This window comes from Taurulus bubalis (assembly GCF_910589615.1).
Source record: "Taurulus bubalis genome assembly, chromosome: 16".
Lineage (NCBI taxonomy): Eukaryota > Metazoa > Chordata > Actinopteri > Perciformes > Cottidae > Taurulus > Taurulus bubalis.
In genome coordinates this window covers 6,039,146-6,049,454 of record NC_136604.1, presented here as the reverse complement: position 1 = coordinate 6,049,454, position 10,309 = coordinate 6,039,146, and the positions used below count along the sequence as shown (strand labels likewise).

The following is a 10,309-nucleotide window of genomic DNA, read 5'->3' as shown; positions in this document are numbered from 1 at the left end:
ATAGCTTCAAAAAAATACACTAGCTTCAAAAAAAATAAAAAATCTACCCGTACTTTATTATAGCATTAATTTAAACGTGGATTACGTGGATGGCTTTGTGATCAAGCGACCCACCAACACCCTTATCAACCAACACATTGCCTTCCCAAATAAACCCATGCACACACACACACACAGCTGTGGGCTAAATCATTTATCGTTTTTTTGCAGTGATGTATGTACAGAGAGGATTGTGTATTCAACATTGAAAAGATCTCACAAGGCTTGCACTGCAGGACAAATCAAAACTTAGAAAAGCATTGGAAAGCAGATTAACAGTATAACCCCATAAAAGATAAAGCCCAACCCTACAAAAGAGGAAATACATAGATTAAAAATGCAAGAAGAGGTAATCTTAAAACAGTAAAAACTAATTTAAAAAGATAATGTACAAGTCGACCGCAGACTGTTGAGTCACTCTGCTGTTCCACACAGGGTTGTGAGACGATTCTGTGAAGTAAAAAAAACAATGAGAATAAACGCATGTGCAAATATTTCACATCTAACAACACTAAATTGTGTAGCTAAACAGGGCCTCGGTGATACTACAAGTGAGGAATATACCTGCAGCAGCCGAATGCTCCTCAGAGCGTTTTCATCCAGCAGAGACAGGTCCACCGAGTCCATCTGACTGGCAAATAGCTGGACGCTCTGGATCAAGATATCACAGAAGACATTTGTTTGTCAGACTTTGTCATAAATAACACCTAAATGGTTTAAATAAGCATGAATACAGGCACACACTCAAAGTTCCTCCGGATAATCACGTCAGAGTATTGTGTAAGGATTACAAGCAAATGAACTGTTCTATTCAAGCAGGATCACACCTCTCCGTTGCCGATGGGGACGTTGATGACGATGTCCTCATTTCCTGCTGCGATCGGAGAGCCGTTGACCGAGATGCTGTACACCCTCTCTTTGTGGCGGGGAATCCTCACAGCGGGGGTCTTAGGAAGCCTAAGGAAACAAAGCTTGAATGGTGAGCGCCTTGAATCTCTCGCTGGCGAGTAAAAATAAATACACTAGTTGCTCCATTACAGCCGCGTTTTCAAATTAGTGAGATAGCTTTGGAGGGCAAATCTCTAGAGCCCCACTTAATGCAATACATATTCTTTTTTTCTCTTTTTTTTTTTTTAAAGAAGCCAAATTCCTGTGCAGATAAGATCTATAAAAACCGAAGTGCATTTAAAAAGCATCCGGGAGATTAGATGTAATAGTTGGGGCGTTTGTTTGCAAGTTGCATTTTCATAAAATCACAATCACGTCAAACAGTTAAGAGCACTAAATTAAACAAGCATGTGCTTATATTTAGGAGACAGTTTTCCCCATGTTGCTCTCTGGTTTTTATTCATTGCTTCATTTGGAGACGTTTAACCTCAAAGATCAGACTACCAGAATTATATTGGTGCACGTAACAGACTAATATGAGCCGCATCACTTTACAGGAAATGAATCATCATCATCATCCGTTGCAGAAACAAGGAGAAAAGCAGTTACTTAATACAAAAACTGGCAACGTGGTTGCACAGCCGGAACTAGAATGCCTGCTCACCTTGGGTCAAAGCGTGGAGTAATGAGGGGAGTGGGGCCCATCATCAGAGAGGAGTCCATCATACTCCTGGCGGGGGTGACCATCATCTTCCTGCTTGATCTGAAACCAGACAGACAAGTTAGTCTGGAATCATCGAGCTGCTGAACTAGCAAAACTGGGGTCAAGCGATAACGAAAGATGAGCCTCACCGTCTGATCGAGGTGTTCTGCTTGCATGCGGCCAGTGCCTTTGCCCGTTTTGATGTTGTTGGAGGTTTCCTTGTTGCCTTCCCCTGAGTCAGGAACAAGCAGTTAAACATAAAGTGGCTGTGCACAAACGACATGCCACAGCAATCATCCATACGTTTATGATCAATGATGCTCTCAACCACTCTGCGGCATTTTGCTCCTCTTAGGCTAGCTTGAACGGAGAAAGAAAACAGCCATTACCTTCCGTGTTGTGCTTTGGGTGTTTTCATCTTCATAGCTGGATTTGGCTCCGGCCTTTTTCTTTGATGCTGTGGGTTAGAGACAAAATAAAAACAGGATGAGATCCACTTCAAAACATTAATCCTTTTCTAAACATTAAGTTCTTGACTGGAGTGACAGCCTGGGGTGTCTCGCCTTAAGAAGAACTGAAAAAGCTGTTTTGACATACTTTTCTTGACCGATTTCAGAAGGACGGCGTGGTCCTCGGCCACAACACTTTCAACAACGGCAGCTTCCTCTTCTCTCTGTTAAACAGGTAGACGTGAATCAAGAAGTGAATGGGTGTTTAATACAGCAAAGGATGGTCCTCCATAAGCCAAATGGAGACACACTGAATCTGTATACACGATATGAGATCATAAGAAAGATAATTGACTCACCTTTATATTATCCACTTCTAGTGACTTGGGTTTCTCAGACACTACATAGAGATGGGGCAAATGTTTGTTTTTTTAAGGATAAAACCATAAACGCAACCGTTTCTCATTTTACTCAACGTATAATAGGTTTTCAATGTGTCAACTTACTAAAATACTCCAACCAGTTTGTCTGTCGGACAGCCTTGGGAAGCTTAATTAGAGCCATGTTGTAGCTGTTGTCCACGTCCTTCAGTAGCTGGTTGATCTTTTCCTTCATCTGTCCAACTCTGGTCTTCACTGGGAAAAAATACATAGCAGGAGTTTTAGATTAGGCAGCCTACTGGTAGTAATGATACAATGATATATAAACCCAATGGATACTATCGGCCAACTTCCGTCTAATAAAGACAACCTACATCAGTATCGACATTCTGATGTTCAATTAAAAAATTAAAGCCCTTCAAAATCACATTCATGAGCCAATTCACCTCTAATCTCAGAGTAAAATGGAAATTGTCTATTGTTACAAACTACTTTCACTTCAGATTAATAGTAGACCATCTCATGGTGTCACTCGAAGACAATCAAGATATTCTGATGTAGAGTTTAAACATTAAAGCACTTGTCATTCTCATTTATGAGCCAACTTTAACGTGATTGACTATCACGTTTAGCGGAAGTTTGCTTGACTGTTTTTCAAAGTGGAGTCTGGCTTGGAAAAAAGAAAAAAATGTATTCACCTTCACTGTCGAAATCCTCCAGAAAAGCCTCCAGTTTGGCCGTTTTGGGGTTATTTTTCCGTTGTTTGGTGGTCCTTTTTCTGGGCGCCATGTCTACAGGGACAGACAGCGGTAACAACGTAAATGTACACACATTCAATGACACTAGACAGCAGTATCACGAGGACATAAAGTATCCTAATGTAATAATATAACGCCAGCTTAGCTAACTGAGTTAGCCGCTAGCTGAACCGACGTGCGGCTAACGACGTTAAAGCTAACAGTCGACGACAACGTCCCTTGTTCTAACGCCAGCTGATAAAATCACACGCAAACACATTTGATGACTCTGATAATTAGTTGGTGATACATATTTTATTAACAATTACCTGTATGCTGGTTTGTTTTTTTCTCTTCGTCGGAAACTGTCTCTGCTGCTCTTCAGAAAGCTTTTTCAAATGTCCGCGCGGGGAGGGGCCGGATGTGACGTAAGCCAATCACGACTCACGTTTGCGTTACGTTACATAACATAGTTCTCGACCAATCGTAGCGCAGAACGTCAGTGTTGACATCGGGAGGACGGAAGTGGATTCAGGCAACGCAGCATGGTAGAGAGAGAGAGAGCGAGAGATGGCATCAATATTACCTCACTTTTAAATGGTTTACGGTGTGAAAGGAGTCCGTTGATCCGAATAATTTAAATACTCAGATCAGTGTATTGAGCACACGCGACTTTGATTGTGTGATCAAGTGAAAACAACACCTGGAAATGTCCACACCTGCGCTTACTGCACTGCATCAAGCGCTGAGGAAAAGCTTCCAGAGTCTTGAGAACAACCAGAAAGTATGGACGAGTGTGTTGGCCGATGCCAGCCCTCTGATGGTGTCTCTCGGGAACTTGGCGGAGCAGTCGCGAGCGCTTTCCAACGTCCAAATCTCCAACACGCCGCTGCGAGACTTCCCAGACCTGGAGGAGCGGCTGCGTTTTAAGCTGTCCCAAGCCACGGATACAGTGCTGGGCAAACTCAACGAGAAGATGTAAGTGGCTCGGTGGGTAGTGCAACACGCCAATGATGCATGTGAGTCTGCAGGGATGATGCACGGAGATCTACGCGTGTATTGTTAGCCTGTAGCAGGGCCTGCTCCATTTTCTAGAGGGGCTCTGGACAGATGGGAGCTATGGGCCTCTACCGACCCTCCCAAAGCTAAAGTCGCTGATGGCATGCTAGTTTTTCCTAGTTCGTGATGTCACGGTTAATCATTGGTATGCTGCCACTATCTTGCTGGCTATGCCACTCACAAATATTATGCACGTGGCGATAAAACATGTGACCATCGACACATCTCAGTTAAAAGTGGTATCTAGTAGTGCAACAGGAAATCATTCAAATATCATGCAGCAGAAGGAATCAGCACTCAGTGACATACCAATAATGTGACATGAGCCAGTAAAACAACACCGACATTCCACTCTAAATCAGCATTGCATCCAGTTCCTTGCACTTTTTTTTTTTTTTTAACCTCGTCGCTTCTTAGCACCATGACCTGTAGAGGTTCAGCGCAGATGACTGACTAAGATGTATAGCTACTTTGTTATATTCTGCCCAAGAATTAAAAATATATATATTTTGGATTTTGACCCATGGCGTCCGTCCTCTCTCCGTCCCTCAGGTCTTCTCTGCAGTCCGTGAGAGATTCCATCAGTAGCCAGGTCTCTGCAGTCTTCCAGCTTTACGAGCAGAACACAGACGGTCTGGATCTGCTCACCATCACCGAGCGCTCGGCCACCGCCCCGTCAGTGTCCGACATGCTGGAGTGGCTGCAGGATGCAGAGCGCCACTATCGGCAACAGTATCTTTTTCTGTTCATGTCTGCATTTTAAGTACGTTGGGGGTCTATATTTATATTTTTTTACCTAAATTCACGTGCTCAGATTTCTGAGGAGGAAGACGCTGCTGCTGACTCTGAGGGCAGATGATCTCTCCCTTTTAGAATCTGCTCCCAAAAGATGGAACTCCTTGGAGTGCCCCAGTGCAGAGGACCACATCACAGGTACATTTAGTTAAAAACAGTAGTTTGTTATAGTCAACACTAAAATAGTCTGGCTACCATCAAGTATTGATAAGGTTGTTGGTAGATGTGTGTATTACTGTAGATAGATGAAAGGCCAAACTATGAGTTTGGCCTTTCAGCTCCAAGTTTTGTGGAGCAGCAGGAAGTTGTACAGCAGTATCCTTTCTTTTTTTTGAATCTTAAAGCAAAAATGCCAGAATTGTCTGTTTGATAGATTATCTATTCTGCCATTTTTATTTGGTCTAATGTCATATAACTTATTGACCAGAGGCCAATACTGCCAAATATATAATGGCTGTTTCATTAGCGGTCAGTGTTAGCAGTGGGGGGGACAAAAAAGATTTGAAGGTGAGCTAATTGCTTCCCTGTCTTCTTTCAGATACACTTCGCAACGTGTCCTTCTTTACCGAGTCCCAATGAAGACAGTAAACGCCACACGAGTGGAACTCTGGGACTTAAACATGCACGAATACATGGACATATTCCCCGTGGACAGAACGGGATATTTTTTTATTTTTTCAAATAAACATCCTCTGTGGGAGGCGTGTGTGTGCATGTACTAGCCTTTATACGTGAGGAAATTACAACATTTAAAAAGAAAACAAAATCTACCCTATAGCATAATTTCATTCCCGATCGACGGCCCGAATCAAATGCACTTCAGAGGAACAACCAGTGAAACACGCTGTAACAAACTGGTTTTATTTCACACACAATCAAGTCAAGGCTTTGCGTGACAAAGGGAGGGGGGAGGGGTGTAACGACATCCGTCAGCGGACAACTGCTGAAGAAACCACGGCAACGTCCACAACACAAGCCATCATTAAAGCCGCCAACATCGGTCCAACTCGATCCCACGATGAAGGCAACGGGCTTTCTTCAGGCTCTGTTTTACTCACAGTGCAGCAAACACACGTAAAAGTACCAAAGACACGTTTTAACATTACAAAGAGATATATAAAATACAGGATGGATATATTAATAAATATATTTCATTTTAAAGCTTTAAATTCACAGACTTAAAACGTGAGTAAATTCAGGAAAAGAAGAGTTTTTCAAACAGCATCAACTCTTTAACTTGTTCTCTCCTCCTATACATACTCCTTTAATGGTACGCTATTAGACGTGATGGGCTTTGGGGGATCCAGCGCCGAAGCGGGCGAGTTGGCGAAGCTCCGGCCGATGTAGCCGCGGCGGTACCTGCCGCTCCTCTCCATGAGGGGGCAGGTGCTGCTCAACACCGCTCCGCTGATCATGAGGATGACGGCGGACGCCCATCCCAGGTAGATGGCCTGGCCCAGCTCCCGCTTGTGCATCAGCGGCACGTTGGGGTTGTAGAAGTCCTGCACGACGGTGTTGGCGGTCCAGGAGACGGGGATCAGCACGCACAGGCCGGTGAGGATGAAGAGGACCCCTCCGGAGAGCGCGATGCCGGCCTTGGCACGGCGGTCATCGCCGGCGCAGGTGGTGCACTTCATGCCGCAGCAGGACACGGTGCACGACAGCCAGCCCATGAAGATGGCCAGGCACATGAGGGCGCGGGCCGCCTGGATGTCCGGCGGCAGGGCCAGCATGGAGTCGTACGTCTTGCACTGCATGTGGCCCGTGGTCTGGTAGATGCAATTCATCCAGATGCCCTCCCACTTGATCTCCGAGGTCAGGATGTTGCTGCCGATGAAGGCCGAGACCTTCCACTGGGGCAGCGCCGTGACGGCGATCGCCATGATCCAGCCGGTCACCGCGCAGGTGAAGCTGATCAGCTGCATGCCGGTGTTCACCATGATGACAAATATGTATATATATATATTTTTGTTTTGACTAACCTCTGAGGGATCACAGGTCTTTGTTTACTACTGTCAACTCTTATTGCGTTCGTTATCCTTCTTTGTGGTTTTCGAAGTCCACTCCTTTGATTGACTTGTCCCCTTCCTGTCAGACTTGGACACGCTCCCTATGGCCTTTGCCCCAATGCCACTTTGTCAGCAGCCATTCTCTTCTCTTTTTCTTTTCCTCTTCAACATCTGCTCACTTCTTTTAATTCCCACGTGTCCTCAAATCACTGTTACCCAGAAATAATCACCCGCCTTCTCTCCTGTCATGCACTTATTTTGCTTTTTTCTTTTCTGAAAAGGATCAGAGGCACTCTCTCCTCCTATTCATCCCTCATTTTGAGTCAATGCATTATTGAGTAGCCGATAGCTCTGCAGCCACTTGTGGCAACCGGCGGTAGCGGGATGGGATCGATCGGCCGTGTGGATGAAATGGATCCCCTCAGTGGAAGTGTTTCTTTGCCTTCAGCTCTGGTTCAAATCCAGCAGACCAATTGTTGAGCCGCACTGTGCTTCAGTGTCACGCTCCTGGTACGGTGTAGCCTTACCGAGATGGATCCGCCTGATAGAACCCGATACTTGGATCCGAGGCCAGCGATGCAGCTGTGAGTGTATCCCGTCACAGCAAGGTTTAAAAAAAAAGTGGTGCTCACGCTTAACAAAATGTTTTACCTCTCGTGGACAGAGAAACACTGTTTGGTCCTCCTGGAACGAGCGACAAAATCATCCCATTGAGATGAGCAATCGGCTGTCAATGCAAAAAAAGGTTATTCCAGTTCATTTCCATCCCAAAGAATCAACGTCAAAGTTCGCAGGAGATTGTAAATTGTAAATAGAAAGGTTTCCAGAAACCTGGTGATCAGACACTGCTGCTGCCAGCTGAAGGATCTCCTCGTCGTCGATGAACGGCGAGGCCACTTCAGCGGCCGCTCGGCTTCACCCTGCCCCCAAACCCGCTTCCTTCGGTAGCAACGCAAGCCCCCCAAATGGGTCACGTCTGGGATCCAGGTGACAAATCAGGGCCGCACAGTGAGGCTCGTGGACGAGGGGAGCATCTGTTCACCGGCCTCACATCTTCAGCACCGTTGTCGACACTCAAACCTGCGAGAGCAACAATGAACCCCCAGGAAAAAAAAAAGAGGGAGGGAGGGAGGGAGGGAGAGGGCAAAAGAGGGTGAGATAACAAAAGGCGGGGAGGGAGGGATGGCTGTAGGTGGATCAGTTAACACAAAGACAACGGGGGGGGGGGGGTCTCTACAATGAAGATTAGACACTTTGTATTGCTTTGACCACACAAACTCGCATGTGTTAAAAACAAAAGTTATTGTATGATTGTTTCATCTGGACAAAAGAACCAAAACCCCTGAATTCTTACACTCGGACTTCTTGTTTTTATCCATTTTGTTTAGTTTCAATTAAATGTCACCAAATTGGGGCTGAACCATCAAGCGGCTGGTCTCTACCAGTATGTTTGTTATGGTTATTGCATAACAGCGAGAGGAGGGGAAAAATAATTCGACCGCAACAGAAGGATCCGACAGCACGTCTTTTGTCCCTCACATTGTGGAAACGTCCCCTTCTACCCGAGAGCGCGCTCGCTCCTCACGCATTGCACCGACCCTCGGTGCGCCGATGAATTAAATATCACGGCATCAAGATCCGAGGTTCAGGTTTCCTTTCTTCTGTAGCCTCTGCTCTCCTTGGCAACGGTGGTCATGACAACCAGCCAGGACACAGGAAACGGGAGAGCAGAGGGGATGATACGAAGAAGAAGAAGAAAAAAGAAGGGAAACAGAGGAAGGCGACGCATACCAATGATCGAGAGAGAAAATGGATGGACGGACACTAGTTAAGGGGCAGGTCGCCCCCTCTTGTGTAATAAAAGGCAACATCATAAGTATGCTCTAGTAAAAGTACTTTGTAAATTCAGTGGACTTTGGTTACAGACTGATAACACACTAAAGACATTCATTATTGAAAAGGAACACAGCACCACCTCTTGCCTCCTTTGTTTGGCAGCTTCACTAATGCATTGTTTTAGCGTTTGAGTCGTCTAGGTCAGTGGTTCTCAAATGGGTGCTTGAGATTTATAAATATATATTTTAAATTAGTATGAATTGTTATTTAATAAATATTCAATAATATAAGTGTAAGTTCTTAAACTGAATTGTATATATTCTATATTAAATCAGATACTGATGGCACAGCGCTGTGTATTAAATAATTTTTTCCAACCAAAAATGCTTTGCGCTGGTTAGGGTGCACAGCACTGGAAAAAGGTTGAGAACCACTGGTCTAGGTCATTAATGTTTCACCGTTCTCAGTAATCATGTGATCCCATTTACTGACCCGGTTGAAGAACGCCATCTAGTGACGAGATGCGTGCACGTGGAGACCTTGGTGTTAAATGGTCAACAAGGACATCCTGAGTATTATCAATGACGAGAACACAACGGCTACGTTATAGGCATAAAATACCAATTTATTACTTTGCACATTAACACAAGAATTCCCTGCAGGCTAAAAAGTATTTAAACATGTCACAAAAGAGCAATAACGAGCGAGTGAATGGCTCTCTGTTAGGGGGCGGAGCGAGAACATGCCCCGCCCCCTCAAAACTGGTCAGAAAGGGTTCCGTTCATTCACAGAATCAGAGTGTTCCATTCTTGGAATTGGAATGTTCCAATTCTATGATTCTATTGCTTTCAGACACTCACATGCAGATTCAGAGACCACTAGCAGAAAACAAAAATAAGGAAAATAATTAACTGAGAAAAAAAATTACTGAGCAGAGCCATAACATCCCCCCCCCCCCCCCCCCAAAAAAAGGGAACCAAAGAGGGAAAACAAAAGAAAAACAAACATACACAATACACAATGTCAAATTACAAATCCGTTAAGATATAACAATATATCAAAGTGAGAGGAATTTTAAAATAATTCATGCTCTCTCTATCGGGGCACAGAAAGAATTATGGATCGTTTTTAAAAAGGTTAAAAAGAGGTAATCCTGCTCCCTTGATGCCATGGGGACCCCTTCACAAAGAGGAAGTGCATTTGTGAGGGGTCAGCAGAGTTGCCATGGAGACAGGAGAGCCTCCCCCCCCTACCACCACTAAGAGGCGTGGCCACAGGTACAAACCAGGAACGAGGAGACACTATGGATACTCGCTATGGTAACCTGGCAAAGAGGGGAGGGGTTTGGTCTTTAACGGGTCCACGTTTGAAGAAAGTACCTCGTTTGAATATGGACGCGACAAAGAGCCGGCCC

At 44.9% G+C, this 10,309-nt stretch overlaps 3 protein-coding genes across 3 annotated transcripts; 1 reads left to right on the top strand and 2 right to left on the bottom strand.

The window, feature by feature from the left end:
* Positions 1-210: 210 nt before the first annotated feature.
* Positions 211-3,248, bottom strand: cdca8 (cell division cycle associated 8; the record flags this gene model as incomplete). Its single annotated transcript, XM_079232158.1, has 10 exons — positions 211-489; positions 604-690; positions 867-996; positions 1,592-1,690; positions 1,780-1,862; positions 2,020-2,087; positions 2,228-2,303; positions 2,439-2,479; positions 2,586-2,714; positions 3,158-3,248. The coding sequence occupies 10 exons, from the start codon at positions 3,246-3,248 to the stop codon at positions 454-456; spliced, it is 840 nt and encodes a 279-aa protein (XP_079088284.1). The 3' UTR covers positions 211-453.
* Positions 3,249-3,752: 504 nt separating this feature from the next.
* airim (AFG2 interacting ribosome maturation factor) lies at positions 3,753-5,764 on the top strand. Its single transcript, XM_079231552.1, has 4 exons — positions 3,753-4,174; positions 4,808-4,987; positions 5,070-5,188; positions 5,589-5,764. Exons 1-4 carry the CDS (start codon positions 3,906-3,908, stop codon positions 5,627-5,629), a joined length of 609 nt encoding a protein of 202 aa, XP_079087678.1. The 5' UTR covers positions 3,753-3,905; the 3' UTR covers positions 5,630-5,764.
* Positions 5,765-6,300: 536 nt separating this feature from the next.
* cldn35 (claudin 35) lies at positions 6,301-6,990 on the bottom strand (the record flags this gene model as incomplete). The annotated part of the gene is made up of 1 exon (XM_079232301.1): positions 6,301-6,990. One exon carries the CDS (start codon positions 6,988-6,990, stop codon positions 6,301-6,303), a length of 690 nt encoding a protein of 229 aa, XP_079088427.1.
* Positions 6,991-10,309: the final 3,319 nt, after the last annotated feature.